At 37.2% G+C, this 19,566-nt stretch overlaps 1 protein-coding gene across 5 annotated transcripts in view; it reads left to right on the forward strand.

The window, feature by feature from the left end:
• BANK1 (B cell scaffold protein with ankyrin repeats 1) overlaps window positions 1-18,856 on the forward strand; it is a 316,505-nt gene extending 297,649 nt beyond the window's left edge. For all 5 annotated transcript variants that reach the window (XM_057727798.1, XM_057727799.1, XM_057727800.1 and 2 more), the window contains 6 exons: window positions 3,510-3,688; window positions 11,023-11,086; window positions 15,305-15,334; window positions 16,383-16,438; window positions 18,172-18,236; window positions 18,499-18,856. In XM_057727798.1, the coding sequence (XP_057583781.1) occupies window positions 3,510-3,688; window positions 11,023-11,086; window positions 15,305-15,334; window positions 16,383-16,438; window positions 18,172-18,231 (389 nt within the window). In that variant the 3' untranslated portion in view covers window positions 18,232-18,236; window positions 18,499-18,856. The remainder of the gene's footprint in view (window positions 1-3,509; window positions 3,689-11,022; window positions 11,087-15,304; window positions 15,335-16,382; window positions 16,439-18,171; window positions 18,237-18,498) is intronic.
• Window positions 18,857-19,566: the final 710 nt, after the last annotated feature.

A 19,566-nucleotide genomic window follows, 5' to 3' on the forward strand; every position in this document is an offset into this window, starting at 1 on the left:
TTTAGCTAAACCAACAGCAGGATTCTTATGAAAAGTAAGCAATGCAAAGACAGACATGGGAGTACAAAAGGTGAGCCCTAGTTAGGAAGAGGACTCAGAGGAGCCTGACTAAAGTTTAGTCAACGAGAAGACCCATCAGTAGCAGCCCTCAGTTAAGATGATGTGGATACTTTGCTTGGAAGATACAAATCAGTCAACACTCCAAGTATCTCCTAATTTGGTCATGAGATCCTGAGCTTATTTGCTGCCAACTTCCTAGATATGGAACAAAAAAAAATAGCATCAGATTTAAACCTTGGTCACTGATTTTTTTTTAAGTCCTATTACTTTCAAGTTTGTTCCATTTGCTCACAAAATAATTTGGTAAGATAGTACAGTGTGGTCTGGCATGCTATTGTATATCTGTCAGGGCTTGGAAGGGTGTATTCCATGGAGAAACCTATTAGCCAAGTGGGAGAAATTTTCTTATTGTAAAAGCAATATAGTATTATTGCAGAAAGTTGGAAATTAGAAAAAGGTAATCACCTTTGATAACATCACAATAGAATGACCTGTATCATCTTTAAAACTGTCCCTCCATGCTTTACTATATGTACAACATTTTTATGGTTAAAATTTTACCATAAATACAATTTTGCATCCTGCTTTTGTACCTGTCCTTGTACGAGTATAATAAGCAAACTCTTCGTTCATTATTATTATTTTAATGACTACCTAATATTTATTAAGTAAATATTTCACATTTTAAGTCCTTTGGTGTTGGCCAGTCAAGTTGTTGACTTTCAGTTTTTCAGGAAAAATGTTCTTCTAGGCAGTCACTTGGTAATAGAAAGAATTTTTATGAAAAGCTCAATTTGCTTTCTTACCTAATCTCTAGATTCATATGTCCACCAGACAGGTTGCTTGATGTTTATTTGACCAAAACTTGATCAAATGGAAAATCTTGTAAAGAAAAATTGATCTGAAAGGAACTAAAACTTTAGAAACTGTAGTTTGTCTTGAAGCTTTTACAGTGAGAAAAAGAGTCTGCCATATGTGCAAATAGTCTCACGAATGTTTTTCAATGAAAATTATGTTAAACTCATACTAATTCTTATGAAAATAAATTAATAATAAATATAAATTTGAGGAGGAAGGAAAAACCCTTCCATCCCCCATAAAATAGTAATCCAGATGCAATAAAGCAACTTTGCACAGCCTACCAAAAATTACAGGTTGCATGTTTTGGTTTGATTAGTCTGCCCTTAGGAAGAAAGGTGGTAAAATACCTGATCATTTTTCTTTGCAGCATGTCATGCCTAATAGTAATTATCAAGACAATTGGTTTTAATATTTTTAGTGTGGAAAAAAAAAAGGAAGAAAAAGTAGATGTATGTAAAATTAGTCTAGTTGTAAACAGCTCACTTTCAGGACTCAATCTGCCTGGCACTTCTGCCACTCCTAAATTTTGTTCTTTTGTTCTCTCTGCACAACCATGCAAAACTGAACCCTGCCTCACCCCCCGCAAAAAGTCATCTTACTTATATTTTAGTAGCTGAAATTTGAAATATGAAGGGATGAATGAAATGAATATTATTTAAAGAATTTAATATTTTTTGAATTCAGCTAAACCTGCACATATAACGAAACTGAAGTTGGTACCATTTTCTGGGAAGGCTTGGCTTGAGATAACTTCTATAAAAGCAGAAAATCCAGCTGCATGGGTATTTGAGATAAAAATGGATTCACACTTCGGCAAAGGGATGACAGAAGTGAGGTGCTAGTTAAATGGCATAGCTGTTAAATGCCGATGCTAAACCTCCGCACTCTGGCAGGAGTGGCACATGGGATTCTTCTGCAAATGGCATCTTACGAATTGGAGTGTGGAGGCCTATAAAAAGCAAGTGGTATAAGAAGCAAGATCTCAGTTGTTATCTGTGCTTTTGGCTGCTGAACCAATGAGCCCTCTGGCTGACTTTTGCTTCTCTAATTCCCTTGGGATTTCATGTTCGGTCATCCCTGAAAGAAAAGACTTAGAGTATAGAATCTGTTCACATCTTGTTAGTTCTGGGGGAATAGGACTTCTGAAGAGACAAGACAAGCCAAGAAAGCCCCCGTGGGAATCAGAATGACTGGCCTTGGAGCAGTTTTATGTGCATATGAATATTTACAGCAAGGACCACTCTCTGTGCCCCGTTGCAAGATTCACTGCTGGAATCTCGAAACTGAAAGGGACATGAGAGGTCATTCCAAGACCGCCCCAGGGCTCAAGTTCCCATCAAATACTTAAAACTGCTGTCAAGTACTTGTTCTCATTTTCAGACTAACAAATCCTATCAATGAATCTATTACTATAGAATTTGAATGCCCTCCCCATTTCCCAAATCCCTTCAATCTGGTCTAGATACAGTCTAATTGATCCACTTCTTCCTTGAAAAAGAGTTCCCAGTAATGAGCAGTTTCTCCAGGGATATACTCAACTTACTACCAACTTGCCTACAGCTTGACAGGACTACCTCTTCTCTCCTTCTAGACTCTGGACATATTTGGATTTGATAGTGCATAAGACTTGCGCTGCCGCTGAGTCACCCAATCCCTGCTGAGATAATGCAATAAGTATGTTGGACTTAATAGAAATATGTAAATGAGAAGTTACAAACTCAGATGAGTCCTGCAGCCAGGCAGGTGGTACAGGTGTGAAGTCATCCAGAGACTTTTAGGGAGTGGCATAGATTGGGATAGCCTGCAGAGTACAGAGAGTCCCTAAAAGCATACAGCTTCATTTATGTCTTTAAGCTCTGTGTGGGGCAAATAAAACACTGACTCACCCATGGTCTTCAATCTGCTCTCCCTGTACCTCGGGCCAGTGTCTGGTGTGCCATTAGCGGCCGCACAAGAGACATCAGACCATCGAATGTTCTCACTGTGCCAAGCAAATAATACACAGCAGTCTCCAAAATAAACTCTTTTGGAAAGAAAGGCATTCGCTACAAAAGGACCGGCAATTATTTATTTTAAATCTTGCAGGAATACGTTCTCAAATGATCCTACACCTCTTGTGACATTTGGATGTGGGTTGAGATCTCTTTGCTCAAAGCTGGAGAGATTGTGTTTATTCCATAGATATTTATTAGTAATAATAGCGTTAACTCTTTCTTATTTAGCCTGCCATGCAGCAGGCCCTATGTGAAGTGTTTTGTGCACCTAGTCAAAAGTAATCCTCACTAAAGTACATGAAATTGGAACTGCCTACCACCAACGTAGTGCAGAACTTTCGCTGTTGTTCTTTCTCTCCTCATCCCTTTATGTTTTTCAGGGATGAGACGCATTCTTTTCACCCATAACACTAGCTCTGAGGCATGACAATCCTTGGAAAGGAACTCATTAAAAAATTTGTACTGATTTATTCTGTAACTGCTTATAGACTAGCTAGAACAAGAAACTCAAACTGCTTATTTTTCAGAGCGCTTTTTTTTTTCCAGTTGTCATACATAGATTTCTCGTTAAAATACTCTTCCCTCATATCGTAGACAGATCTCGGATGGAGAGTCAAGCCTTTTCCACCGTAAAGGACTGCCTCACTGCTGGGCAGGAGGAACTCATCCTCCTGCAAGAGAAAGTCAAGAATGGGGAACTCTCCATGGATGAAGCCCTGGAGAAATTTAAACTCTGGCAGATGGGAAAGACTGGCCTGGAAATGATTCAGCAGGTAATACAGACCCCAGTCCTTTCTGGAACATCCCCTCACGTGCAGAGCTCCTCACATGTAAATGTTTAGTCTTAACAAGAAATACAGGTAACTGTTCTTTTGTTTTTTAACTAGCCACAAAAAAAAGAGGTTCTAAACTACCAATTAAAAGTTTGACAATATCCAGTTTTCACGTTTACAAACCACTGATGAACTCAATGCTGAGACTGAGAATATCAGAGCTAATACCTAATCAACTTATAAGGCTTTCCTTAGTAAAGTGCATGTTTTATAAATCTCATTGCTGAAATTAATGTGAAGCATCTTTTCACTAACATGCTCAGAATTCTGAAGAATGTATTATGTAGACCAGACTTAAAGGGAACAAGAAAATGATTGAAATCATATCAGACAATAGTCCTAAGTAAAATTTAATACGTTTTATCTTCTCCTCCCCTTAACTTTTGGAGAAATAAATATATATATACACACACACACACATATATATCAGAATTTGCATATATATAAATATATACTTATATAAATATATATCTTATGATTTGCATATATATACATATGTATATATCAGTCAGGATTTACAGAGAAAGTATGCCAAGAGTGTTAACTTCAGATAAGCTTGTCTTCTATAAACATAATTTACATCCTGAGAGGGTATTGGAGTAGGTGGTTCTAAGAGGAGAATGAAAACAAAATATACTATATGTGTAATATAATATATGTGTAATATAATATACACCAGTGACATTCCACAGTGAAGGATATCAGGACTGTATTCTATCTACCCAGCAGGCCTTCCCACTCCCCAAATATTTCACCAGTTTTTCCCTTCTCATCATATAAATCCCCAGTACCTTAGAAGCCAGTTCTCAGGCAGCCATTTCATTAGCTACATTAGGCCAAAATATCAATAATCATTAATAGCTTAATATGCTACCTTTCCCAAGGGATCATCTTTATTTAAAAATAATGCTTAAGAAAACATTTTTAAACAACAGAGAAATGAATCACAATGGTGATTCAAAGAATATGTCATATAGACAGGATATAGTGTAGGCAAGGGACTTTCCCTATACATCTGGGACCACATGCCATGTCAGAAATCACCTGTCTTTAAGGATAGCTCTCATTGTGGCTGGGTGGCTGGACCTGGTCAAGATTTTGCAGTGTTAAATGAGGGCAGTTGTTTTGCCAAACAAATGCTAAGAATGCTGATTGTAGAGTTCTGGAACAGATCGTTGTTCATGCTCAGAACTACAACGTTGCTTCTCAGTCCACACCATTGCCATCACCATCAAGCATCCTTCCTATCTGGAAATGGGTAAAATGTGCCTAAGGTCAGACCTGCAAATCACTTTTCTAGCAATGCTAGAAAATGTTACATAAGTTTTGTTGAGATGAGTCAATTGACCTCCTTAGACCCTTCAATAATAAAGTTTACAATTTAAAGTGATCCAACTTAAATACCTTCTTGGAAATGATTTCACTAGTTCCTTTATTAAACCGTTGGTGGTTTCTGTTTTATTTGTGTACTTATATTCAATATTGTTTTAGAAAGAATTTAAGGTGGTCTATACTCAACTACTCCAAGACCGATGTGGCTTATCTAACACACAGGGACAATGAGATAGTGAATACAGTAAGCGCTCATGCAAACAAAACAAAAAAATTTAACCCATAAATGCAAGAACACACACTAAGACCACTTTCCATAAGAGCCCAAAGTTCATGACTCTGCCTGAGGACTGTGGGAAGAATCAGTCAGTTCTTTTCCATTTCTTTCCCAACTTTATTGAGATTTAATTGACTTAGAACATTGTCTTAATTTAAAGTGTGCAACGGGTTGATTTGATATACTTGATTTGATACATTGCAAAATGATGACCACTATAGCGTTAGGTAACACCTCCATCATCTCACAAAATTACCATTTTGCTGTGATGAAAACATACAATATTAACTCTCTTAGCAACTTTCAAGTTGCTAAATATAATATATATGTAATACACTACCATTAAATATAATCGTCCTGTTGTACATTAGATCCCCAGAACATTTTTTATCTTATAACTGAAAGTTTGTACGCTTTGACCAACATCAGCATCTCCCCATTTCTTCCACTCCTCAGCCCCCAATAACCACCATTCAACTCTGTTTCTATGAATTTGGCTTTTTTTAGATTTCACATGTGTCATCACACAGTATTTGTCTTTTTCTATGTGACATATTTCACTTAACATAGTGCCCTTGAGGTCCATCCACGTTGCCACAAATGGTAGGATTTCCTTCTTTCTCATGGCTGAATAATATTCCATTGTATTTATACATATATACACATATACATACATATATATACATGTATACCACATCTTGTTTATCCATTCATCTGTTGATAGACATTTAGGTGGTTTCCATATCTTGGCTTGCAGTAAACATGGAAGTACAGCTATTTCTTTGAGATCCTGATTTCATTTCCTTTGAATAAATACCCAGAAGTAGGATTGCTAAATCATGTGGTGGTACTATTTTTTTTTTAAGAACTTTTATTGAGATACAGTTAACAGACAATAAACAGCATATATTTAGAGTGTACAATTTGGTATCCCAATCTCCCAATTCATTACCCCCCAACCCTCCCCACTTACCCCACTTGGTGTCCATATGTTTGTTCTATACATCTGTGTCTCTATTTCTGCCTTGCAGACCAGTTGATTTGTACCATTTTTCTATAGTCCACATAAATGTGTTAATATACGATATTTGTTTTTCTCTTTCTGACTCATTTCCCTCTGTATGACAGTCTCTAGGTCCATCCATGTCTCTACAAATGTCCCAGTTTTTCTACTAACTTTGGGTTTTGTTTGCTCTTCTTTCTCTAGTTTCTTTAGGTATAAGGTTAGATTGTTTATTTGGGATTTTTCTTGTTTCTTGAGATAGGATCATATTGCCATAAACGTCCCTCTTAGAACTGCCTTTGCTGCATCCCATAGGTTTTGGATCATTGTGTTTACATTGTCATTTGTCTCTAGGTATTTTTTGATTTCCTCTTTGATTTCTTCAGTGATCTCTTGGTTATTTAGTAGCATATTGTTTAGCTTCCATGTGTTTGTGTTTTTTACATTTTTTTCCAGTAATTAATTTCTAATCTCATACTGCTGTGGTCAGAAAAGATGCTTGATACGATTTCAATTTTCTTGAATTTACCATCGCTTGATTTATGACCCAAAATGTGCTCTATCCTGGAAAATATTCCATGTGCACTTGAGAAGAACGTGTAATCTGCTCTTTTTGGATGTAATGTCCAATAGATATCTATTACACCAAGCTGATTTATTGTGTCATTTAAGGCTTGTGTTTCCTTATTAATTTTCTGTGTGGATGATCTGTCCATTGGTGTAAGTGGGATGTTAAAGTCCCCCACTATGATTGTGTTACTGTCGATTTCCTCTTTCATAGTTGTTAGCATTTGCCTTACGTATTGAGGTGCTCCTATATTGGGTGCATATATATTTATAATTGTTATCTCCTCTTCTTGGATTGATCCCTTGATCTTTATGTAATGTCCTTTCTTGCCTCTTGTAACATTTTTTATTTTAAAGTCTCTTTTATCTGATATGAGTATCACTACTCCAGCTTTCTTTTGATATCCATTTGCATGGAATATCTTTTTCCATCCCCTCACTTTCCATCAGTATGTGTCCCTAGGTCTGAAGTGGGTCTCTTGGAGACAGCATATGTATGGGTCTTGTTTTTGTATCCATTCAGCCAGTCTGTGTCTTCTGGTTGGTGCATTTCGTCCATTTACATTCAAGGTAATTATTAATATGTATGTTCCTATTACCATTTTCTTAATTGTCTTGTTTTTGTTTTTGTAGGTCCTTTTCTTCTGTTTCCCGCTTAGAGAAGTTCCTTTAGCATTTGTTGTAGGGCTGGTTTGGTGGTGCTGAATTCTCTTAGCTGGTGCTTGTCTGTAAAGCTTTTGATTTCTCTGTCGAATCTGAATGAGATCCTTGCTGGGTAGAGTATTCTTGGTTGTAGGTTCTTCCCTTTTATCCGTTTTAATATATCATGCCACTCCCTTCTGGCTTGCAGAGCTTCTGCTGAGAAATCAGCTGTTAACCTTATGGGAGTTCCCTTGTATGTAATTTGTCATTTTTCCCTTGTTGCTATTAATAACTTTTCTCTGTCTTTAATTTTTGTCAATTTGACTACTATATGTCTTGGCATGTTTCTCCTTGGGTTTCTCCTGCCTGGGACTCTCTGTGCTTCCTGCACTCAGGTAGCTGTTTCCTTTCCCATGTTAGGGAAGTTTTCAACTATAATCTCTTCCAATATTTTCTCGGGTCCTTTCTCTCTCTCTTCTCCTTCTGGGACCCCTATAATGCGAATGTTGGTGCGTTTCACATTGTCCCAGATGTCTCTTAGGCTGTCTTCAGTTCTTTTCATTCTTTTTTCTTTATTCTTTTCCACATCAGTGATTTTCACCATTCTGTCTTCCAGGTCACTTATTCTCCCTTCTGCCTCAGTTAATCTGCTATTGGTTCCTTCTAGTGTATTTTTAATTTCAGTTATTATGTTGCATATCTCTGTTTGTTTGTTCTTTAATTCTTCTAGGTCTTCGGTAAACTTTTTGATCTTTGCATCCAGTCTTTTTTCAAAGTCCTGGATCATCTTCACCATCATTATTCTGAATTCTTTTTCTGGAAGGGTGTCTATCTCCTCTTCATTTAGTTGTTTTTCTGGGGTTTTATCCTGTCCCTTCATCTGGTACAAAATCCTCTGCTTTTTCATTTTCTCTATCTTTCTGTGACTGTGGTTTTCAGTTCCACAAGATGAAATTCTGCTGATCCTGCTTGATACTGCTGTCTGCCCTCTTGTGGAGGAAGCTATCTAAGAGGCTCGTGGGTGCTTCCTGATGGCAGTGACTGATGATGGGTAGGGCTGGGTGAGCAGAGCTCAGTAAGACTTTAATCTGATTTGGTGGGCAGAGCTCAGTAACACTTCAATCTGCTTGTCTGTCAATGGGTGAGGCTGTGTTACCACCCTATTGGTCATTTGGCCTGAGGCTACTTAGCACTGGAGCCCACAGGCTCTTTGGTGGGGCTACTGCTGGACTCTGGGAGGGCTCATGCCAATGAGCCCCTTCCCAGAACCACTGCCGCCAGTGCCCCCTTCTTCTCGGTGAGCCACAGCTGCCCCCTACCTCTGCAGGCAAACCCCCAACAGCAGCAAGTAAGTCTGGTTCAGTCTCCTATGGGGTCACTGCTCCTTCCCCCTGGGTCCTGGTGAGCACACTATTTTTTGTGTGCCCTCCAAGAGTTGAGTCTCTGCTTCCACCAGTCCTGTGGAGGTCCTGCAATCAAATCCCGTTGGCTTTCAAAGTCTGATTCTCTGAGGATTCCTCCTCCCGTTGCCGGACTCCCAGGTTGGGAAGCCTGACATGGGGCTCAGAACCCTCACTTTAGTGGGTTGACTTCTGCAGTATAACTGTTCTCCAGTTTGTGAGTCACCCACCCAGCATTTATGGAATTTGATTTTAACAGGATTGTGCCCCTCCTACCGTCTCATTGCGGCTTCTCCTTTGTCTCCAGATGTTGGGTGTCTTTTTTGGTGAGTTCCAGTGTCTTTCTGCTGATGATTGTTCAGCAGTTAGTTGTAATTCTGTGGTGGTACTATTTTTAATGTTTTGAGGAATCTCCATACTGATTTCCATAATGGCTGCACCAATTTACGTTTCCACCAAGACTGCACAAGGCTTCCCTTTTCTCCATCACCTTATCTCTTACCTCTTGTCCTTTTGATGGTAATCATTCTGACAGTTCTGAGGTAAGATCCTATTGTAGTTTTGATTTGCATTTCCCTGATTATAAGTGATGTTGAGAATTTTTTCACATATCTGTTGGCCATTTTTATGTCTTCTTTGAGAAGTGTCTATTCAGTTCCTCTGACCATTTCTTAATCAGGTTATATGGGAATTTTTGCTGTTGAGTTGTGTGAATTCTTTATATATTTTGGACATTAACTCCTTATCAGATATATGATTTGCAGATATTTTCCCTCAGTGCGCAGGGTGCCTTTTCATTTTGATTGTCTGTTTTGCCATGCAGAAGCTTTTCACTCTGATGTAGTCCCAGTTGTTTATTTTTGCTTTTTTTTACTTGTGCTTTTTCAGTCATATCCAAAACGTCATTGCCAAGACCAGTGTCAAAGAGCTTTTTCTCTGTTTTTTTTTGAGTCAGTCCTTAACATAAGGGCCTGAACAAAAGTCAAAACAACAAAAAATAAATGTTCTCCCTGTTTTCCCAACACACACTCATCCCCATACACTTTTCAATATTACTCCTGTAGTTTACAAAAATATTCATTTGTATCCTGAGGATGAATCTATCAGAAGTAGCTATGAAGTTATATTATTATTGACAGAGATATTATCCTAGGAAAATAAGAGGAAAATGGCACAAACATAGAGTTAGTAGTAGAAGAGTTACTAGAATAATGAAGACCCATGTAGAATGCCTGGAGTTGAAAGTGAGATGGTTGAGAAAACCTTGCCTTTAGCTCTCCTCACTCCTGCTCACAATCAGTGAGTCCCTAAAGAAGAGTATTTACTCTACTCATAGGAGAGGATCTTTAAGGCAACAAAAACAACTCTATTCAGGAAAAGTGGTTTCTAGGCTTCAGGGGCAATCATTAGGAAAAGTGCTACACTAGATTCTCTTCTATAAGAAGATTTATTGAACGTTAGCTTGTTTTACCTTTCTGTTAAAAAGTTAATAGGTGGTCAATGTAGAACATTTGGAAAGCAAAGACAGATCACAGATGTTAAGAAGGGAAATCCAGTTATGAATCATTTGCTTCTGAGCCCCTGATTCTTAGAAGGAATTTCTAGGCAGGCACATACCCTACGGAGGCTGAATATGGGCCCAAGCAGCAGCAATCATTGTGTTGGCCTCCTGCTTTTGGACACCAAATAGCCAATGTAGATGCTTCAGGTGTTCAATTGGGAAAACAGCTCCCAAAAGAATTGGGCTCTGGGTTCCCACCCTGACTCTACCAGTTACAACTGTGTGATTTGGGAAGGTTACTTAATCTCTCTGTAGCTCAATTTCCATAGCTGTAAAATGAGATGATGACATTTTTTATCCACTTGATGAAGTTGTAAGGATTAAATAAAATAGTACATGTAAAGTATCAAGGACGGTGACTGGGACATTTTAAGTACCAAATTAGCACTAAGTAGTAGTGGTGGTACTGGTGATAGTGGTTAGAGTTTTCATCTTGATTCATGACAAATTTGTGAATCTTGACTTCTGTTTCCTGGTTTTTCTCTCATTAAGGAAAAACTACGCCAATTACGGGATTGCATTATTGGGAAAAGGCCAGAAGAAGAAAATGCCTACAGTAAGTAAAATTTGCCTACTGTTCAAAAATAATAGAGTGATGAAGTGGAAAATGCAAGGATGGTGGAGTCAAACAGGCCTGAGTTTAAATCTATACTCTATCACTTCCCAGCTGCTTAAACTGGGAAGAGTGTCTTAATCCTTGGTACTCAGGGTCATTGTCTACAGAACTGAAATAATTATACATATATCTGGAAGCAGTTGTACAAGTTAACAGATAAAGTACTTTTCACCTTCTCTGGCCCATAAATACTAGTTACTTCCTTTCCTTTGATTTCTATGTAAATTGCAAATAAGATAATTCTGCTTCAGTTTTTTTTTTTTTCTGTATGAATCATTATATAGGGTATTAAATTATTGAGTCACACTTTTTTTAATAAGGTAGAGTTTTCTCAATATAGTCAGTTCTCACAGTTGTCCACATGTGGATCATTTTAACTTATAAATTTCATGTTGCCTTCTCCTGAAGCTATGATGCTTCTTTGCAACGCAGATTCCCCTTGCTAATAATTAACAGTTGCTCCCAAGGGGGAAAAGCACTCATTTGAATGTTAACACAAACCAAACATTATTAAGATGGTAAATCTTCTCCAAAGATAAACAACACATTCCAAAATTGAAAATAAATTACGCTGTCACTCTCTGACTACTCTGTCCCCAAGTCCCTACCCCTGCACATACAATTAAAAACTAACAACCACTAGCAAAGCTTGAAAGCTTCCATCTCTTCCATTTTCAATAATGTTGCATAGCTTTCAGCTAGTACTTCGTGCTAAAATTCACCATGTTAAAATTCATTTTCTTTTTTATATTATTGGGTTGTTATCTACTTTTCCACAGAGAATTCTTTAATCTCTCTGTTTTCTAAAACAGAAATATACTTTGTAAAATAATTAAGGTCTTAAACACAAGACTAATTTACAGATAACTGAGTTCTATAGACCTCCATCACAATGTAGAATAAGAGTAAAATTTTAACAATGTGTAAAATTACAAAATATGTAAATAATTTTATTAAGAAACATTAAGTAGTCGTAGATAATATTTATTAGCTATCTATTATACATATTAATAACCCTTTGAGATAGGCATTAGTCCCAATTTATAAATAAGGAAACAGAATTTGAGAAACTAAGAAGCCCCTAAACACACAGATTAGAGACTACAACCTATGTCTATTGGAATCCAAAGTTAATACTCTTAATCATTAGGAATTAACTAGTTCCTCTTCCAGCCAAAATGGAATAAGTAGTACGAGACAAACCCTCCCACTGTAAGATTACAAATACTGGGCAAAACATGTGAGGCAACTGATTTCAGGGAGTAGACAATAGGCAGTCTAAGACTATAATCCCAGAGAAAAACAAAATGTATGAGGTGTCTCTCATGGTTGCCCAGGAAACTGATTTTCTGACTACAATTTCTGCAAAGCAAGCAATCCTGTCAGACTGAGGGGTGCAATTCAGAGTTCAGGGCAGCCAAAACTGCAGGGATGCATATGATGGGTCATTGAAGAAGAGGTAGATGCGTAGAGAAGTAGCCTCAGAGGGAGTGAGGGACTCTACAAGTCTATGGCTGAGAGATGAGCTGTACACGTGCAGGGCAAGACCACTCAAGGCATACAAGATAGTAGCACTTTGAAGACAGAACAGAGACACTGGAGATTGAGCAGAGTCAGGGAAAACCCAAACTGGGGATGTCTGAATTCTGCCCTTCCAGGGAGGAAAGGTCTCCTTAACACTTTGTTAAAACAACCTGGCATCCTACTGTGACACCCAAGAGATGTAATAAGTAAGGACTATTACTTAGAGTAAGACCTACTTTAGACTTGCCCCAACAAAGCCTAAAGCCAAGCCCCACTAGGAGCCCCGTGGAAGGCGGAGTTTGTAGGCTTAGTCCTACTGAAAGCCTTAGGAAACATCTTGCGCTATTATAGGCCAGCAATGAAAAAAACAGAAAACCAAGCCTACCACAAATTCAGGCCAGTAATCAAACTGCCTACGAAAACAAGAACCTACACAATATTCCTATCAAAGGAATATTACAGAATCCAGAATATGTAACAGATTATCTTTAAAGTCCAGTATTCAGGGCTTTTTTTTTTTTAATAAAAGAAGAGGTATAAATAAAAAGAAAAATGTAATTCATAGAAAAGAAAAAAGAAAGCCATCAATAAAAACTGAACCTGAGGGCTTCCCTGGTGGTGCAGTGGTTAAGAATCTACCTGACAATGCGGGGGACATGGGTTCGAGCCCTGCCCCAGGAAGATACCTCATGCTGCAGAGCAACTAAGCCTGTGAGCCACAACAATTGAGCCCATGTGCTGCAACTACTGAAGCCCGCCTGCCTACAGTCCGTGTCTTGCAACAAGAGAAGCCACTGCATGAGAATCCAGCGCACCACAATGAAGAGTAGCCCCGCTCTCCACAACTAGAGAAAGCCAGCGGGCAGCAACGAAGACCCAACACAGCCAATTAATTAATAAATTAATTAATTTCAAAAAAGCAAAACAAAAAAACTGAACCTGAGATGGTCCTATTGTTGACCTTAGCAGACAAAGACTTTAAATTATGAACATACTTAAATTAATGAAAAATATGATTTTAAGGAGTGTATAAATATGAAATCTCAGCAGGAAAATTGAAACTATATAAAAGAACCAAATGGAAATCTGTAGAAATTAAAATTACAATAAAAAATGAAAAATTTATCAGAAGAGCGTATCAGCAGATTGGCTATAGCTAAAGTAAGAGTTAATGAACTTGAAAACAGATCAATAGAAATTATCCAATATGGTGAACAGGGAGGTAAAAAAACTTTAAAAATGAATGGAGCCTCAGAGACATGTAGGACAATATAAGACAGTCTAGCATGCATGTAATCAGAGTCCCAGAGGAAAAAAGAGTGAGTTTGGGGCAAAACATTTTCAAAGAAATAATGGTCAAATACTTTCCAAATTTAATGTAAATTACCTCCAAACTGTTCCAAGAACTTCAAAAAACTCCAGTTAGCGTAACTGTTAAGAAAACTACATCTGGAAAATCTATAGTCAAACTACTTCAAGTCAAGATAAAGAGAATTCTTGAAAGCAGCCAGAGGAAAAAAGACACATTACATGTAGAGGGAAAAGGATAAGCATATTCCACATTCACTAATTTCTTATCAGAAACATGGAGGACTAAAGACAGTACAATAATATCTTTAAAGTGCTAAAAGAAAAACAAATGACCACTTAGAATTGTATATCCAGGGAAAATGACCTTCAAAAATTTGTTGAAATAGAGACATTTTCAGATAATCGAATTTAATATTGTCAAAGTTAAGCAATTAAAATGTGGAAGAACTGGACATGCACTGCATGCGTTGCTGGTGGGAGTATAAAGTGTTGTGACAACTTTAAAAATGTGCACTTACTGTCGATAGATAACCTAGCTATTCAAGTGAAATAAAAGGTGGAAACATTCAAAAACATGTTCACAAAAGTTCATAGCAGTTTCATTCATAATAGCGAAACTGGAAACAATCCAAATATCCAATAGGAGATTAGATAATTATAGTGATGTATTCACACAATGGAATACTACTCAGCAGTAAAAAAGAATACCTACTATTACACACACAACGAGAATGTATCTCACAGATACTATGCTGAGTAAAGATACCAGACACAGAGGAATACCTGCTGTAAGATCCCAGTTAGCTGGACTTCTAGATAAAACAAATCTATAAAAACCCAGGGGTAATGATGGGGTGAGAATTGAGGTAAGGGGGTACATGGGAGTTTTCTGTGGAGATGCAGTATTCTCTGTGCCAACAGGGGTGATAGGTATGTGCTGTATAGATTTGTCGAGTCATCAACCTATACACTTAAAAATATATGAATTGTACTGTATGTAAGTAGTTCTGCATAAGGTTAATCTTTAAAACTACTTAAATAGCTCAGGCTAAAAGAATATCAAAGCAGAGTAGGAAGCTTTTATTATTTTATTATTGTGTCAAATATATCTCAAATAATAATGTGGGACAAGTGTCAGAGGAAAAAGGACAAAAGTAATAAAAGACATAGTTTCACACTTAGTGGCTGGAGTTAGTATTTTTTAAATCCAGTTGTGAAACTTCCTAGTCGCCTCAAAGAAAAGAAGTAGTCAAACAATAAGAAGAAGCAATCTTAATAGATATTGAGCAAAACTCAGAAGAATGTGCTTTTTTTGTCTTGCAGATAACCTCACCATTGTGCACCATCCAAACGGTAAGTTTTGGTGTTTATAGAAGGATTTAGGGCTAAGCAAAGCTCATAGTAAACCAACTTTTATATTAATGTAAGCCTAATATGATTAAGCTGGTCAGTGTAAAAATTCACAGAGATTTTAATTTTATATGCAGAACCACTTGACATCCAAAATAAATGTAAGATGATTCTAGAACAGCAATGCTAGAGGCATTGTGATATAGTAAAAGAAACATGCTTTGAACACTGACCTGGCTCTTCAGAACTTACTAGCTGTGACCTTTGGCAAGTCATTTAAACTCTTCAAGCCTCAATTCCCTCATTTGTAAAATGTAGATAAGAATTCTATCACGGGGAATTACTATACAAACTGATGATCATTTATGTAAATGGAGCTAATGCTTGATAAGTGGGAGAGGTTGATAGAGCTAATGAAATTGGAATGAGTAATTGGAGGGGTTCACTTTAGTGTGATGGGGGAGGCATGTGTGCAGAAGGTTGGGAGGGTAGAGAGAAGCTGCAGGCCAGCTGGGGGGCTGTTCGATGAGCTAGAAGCACTGCCTCCAGCCTGAAGCACAGCACTGACAGGGAGTGGAGAGGAAATAGCACTGAGGCGTGTGTCTGGGCTGGAAAGTGAGATACCTGTGAGAAAAGCAGGAAGTAGCATGGGCCGAGGTGGAGTAGTAGGAACAAACTTTTTTAAAAAAAAGTGTGCTTTGTGATGGCCTGATCCTGGCAAATGGGGAAGAGAAAAACAAGAAAAAGTTGTAATCGAGTGGAGGTTATTTTTCAAAGGTGTTGGATTCTTTCTGAGCTGAAGCAACTCCTCAGTATCCTACGCTAGTCAATCTATATGCGTAGGAGAAATTTATACATACTAGCCAACAGTGCTATTTAAACATGCCCTTTTTATCTCTTTAATATTTTTTCTCTTTAACCATATCCTATTCTTTGCACATAGAAATTTTTAAGTGATGAATAAAGGAATTATTAAATGAATTGTTAAATGAATAAAGGAATTATTAACTGTGAATGAGTGAAGATATAGTAACAGAGTTTGTATTTCTAGGTAATGAAAAGGCCCACAATGAAAATGTGTTATATAACGTCCCCTTTGGCAATAAGGTGGGTTGTATATATCTTCATTTTTATAAAACGTAAAAAAGAACTTCCTTGGTGAGAAAGAACATGAAAGCCTTCTATCCTGAATATACTTTGAAACATTCCAATAAATATGAACTAAATAGGTCACATAAGCATTTGTGTGCAAAATCCATGAGCGATAATTTAAAGAAATTATTCGGAAAAAGCAAAGAAAGAACTCAAAGGAAAAGGGCACCGAGGCTGACGTGTGGCTGAATTCAACACATACAGACCAAATAAATCTTAGAGGAGTTATAAACACATCTTCTTTAGCAAAAGCAATATGATGAGTATATTCGAACCACAATTTATACAATCCTAAAAGTCTAGTTTTAGGAAAAAATGTAATGTCAAAATATTTTTCATATAAACATGAGTTACTTCACGTTGTAGAGTTAACTGAAAGTAAATTGCTAACAAGAACCTAAAAATAACACTAAGGAAAGACAATAGCAATGGAAAGCCAAGACCAGTTCAAGACAACACCATTGATGTCCTGACCACAAATTTTTCTTCATAAAAAATCATGCTTTTCCTATATATACAATGGAATATTACTCAGCTATAAAAAGGGATGAGATGGAGCTATATGTCATGAGGTGGATAGACCTAGAGTCTGTCATACAGAGTGAAGTAAGTCAGAAACAGAAAGACAAATATCGTATGCTAACTCACATATACGGAATCTAAAAATGGTACTGATGAACTCAGTGACAAGACAAGAACAAGGACGCAGATGCAGAGAATGGACTGGAGAACTCGAGGTTTGGGTGGGGCAGGGGGTGAAGGAGAAGCTGATACGAAGCAAGAGAGTAGCACAGACATATATATACTACCAACTGTAAAATAGATAGCCAGTGGGAAGTTGTTATATAACAAAGGGAGTTCAACTCGAGGATGGAAGATGCCTTAGAGGACTGGGATGGGGAGGGTGGGGGGGACTCAAGGTGGGGGGAGTCAAAGGAGGGAGGGAATACGAGAATATGTGTATAAAAACAGATGGCTGAACTTGGTGTACCCCCCCAAAAATAATGGATTAATAAAAAAAAAAAATCATGCTTTTCCAACTATCTACAGATGTGATGGAGGAAATTTGCACTGTTACCCAGGGTCATGTAGCAGCTGGATTTCTTGCTAAAACCCAGAATTAGGGCCCATAACAAACCTGTTTTAGTTTACCAGATTCTAATAACCCTTTAAGCTCTCTTACACTTTGAATAAATCATACCTAATTATAAAAGTCATTCATCCTTAAGAACTCCTTGAAGTATTTGCATTTCTGGATCTTTCTGTGGCCCACCTATGAGCTAGAGACCTAATGGGTCTACAGCACATAGACTCATCAGACTCATTTGACTGTAGCAGAATTGTGAGGTACCCCCTAGCCCAGGAGTTTATGAAAATATCTTTGTCAAACAAAGATTCTTCTACAAGATCTGAAGGACTATCTCGAGAGCAAGATTTTGGATGAGGAAAAGAATACAATTCCCAATGCTTAGGCTATTCTCAAAAAGAAAATAAAATTTGAGCTCAAGGACTTTAATGTAGTTGAGCTTTAGAATGATTCTTTCCTTTAAAGATGGAGGACTGTCTTGCCAGTTGCCTCTCCAAAGCTGTTTTTCTGTGACTGTGAAAGGCAACTGTGACTTTATCACGTTTCTTTATGCAGCTTTAAAATGGAGAAATGCTAACTCTGTATATTTTTTTTTCCTTAGGTTCCTGCTCGACCCCAAGTTGAAAAGGAATTTGGTTTCTGTTGCAGGAAAGACCACTAAAGAAGGTAAAATAGCTGTATATCTGCTGTATTTTTTAGAAAACCTAAAGCAGGCTTATTAGGAACGTGAAGGAATCGTTTGTCTAGCAAACAGAATACCTTAAATATTTCATTATTTTCTCCTGAAAGGATAAACATGTGTATTTTTCAAACTAAAGGTGATTGTTCCTTAGAAAGATTTATGTGGAGGGGTGATTTTATGCTAGCTAATCAATTTCAGTCGATGATCCATTATTCACTGATACATTTCCTGTGATCTTGTTTTTAGGTTATTATAATGAAACAAGAATCTGCAGACACTTTCTGGGTGAAGCAAGCTTGCCTTTGGATTGCCTGCTGTCTTCAGGACAAATCTATACTATGAAAGCAGAAGCGAGCTTTTCAATTTCAGAATTTGTTATTGCCACGATTTATAGGCATTATACCTGCTTCAGATGAGTATATCAAGACTAAAATGGAATGCTATAGAGCAGTTGCATTCTTTGAAAATTCTTGCATTTTACAATGCACTTTGCCACTGAAGCAGCTATTTTCCACGTTTAAAATGAAAGAAAAACAAGAGCAGAGAAGTTTAAAGTTCTGTAGCAGTTATTGGACCTGTTTAACGGGCTAACCTTAATAGTTGGCTAACCTTAATAGTTTACTACCCCTGCACTTAGAATAAGCGTAAAAAATACAAATTTTTTTTTACGTTTGCTTTTCTAGTGGATGGTCTGTTTTCTGAATTTCTCACGTTCAAGGCCCTAATCATTATTGTCACGTCATGCTTACAGCAACCTTCCATTTTTTAGAGCCTGTTTGCATATAACCTTGAGAACATTATTTTTTTAACTTTTTTAATCTGTCTCAAATTAATATACATTTCCACAACCTATATTCTCTATTAAAAGGCTTATAATTTCATCAACCTATTTCTTAGAAGCAGTTTGTGAGCTTAGGATAGAATGTGGTTCTATCATTTTATGATTTCTACCCCCAGTTGCCGCAAATAAAATAAATGTTTAAAGCTATGTCTGACTTTTCAAAATAAATGTATTTGAATTAACCACTAAATTCTTCTGCTTACCAGTTTACAGAGAGAAGTCTACCAAATTTTTTTAAATTTTACTGTGTAAAGCTCATAAAGTAAACACACCAATGATTTTTTCTAGCTTCTGAACAGTGATTTATGGGGATATCTATTTTAAGTGATTCTGTAAAACATTGCCCATAAGTTTCTCATGACCATTAACACTCTTAAGCTCAAGTTTAAAAAAAAAAATAATATAGTAGTTTGATCAATCCCTAACAGAAGGTGTTTTTTGATTATGACATTTGGAAATTTGGTCCATAGTTT

Source organism: Hippopotamus amphibius, chromosome 3 (genome assembly GCF_030028045.1).
Source record: "Hippopotamus amphibius kiboko isolate mHipAmp2 chromosome 3, mHipAmp2.hap2, whole genome shotgun sequence".
Taxonomy (NCBI): domain Eukaryota; kingdom Metazoa; phylum Chordata; class Mammalia; order Artiodactyla; family Hippopotamidae; genus Hippopotamus; species Hippopotamus amphibius.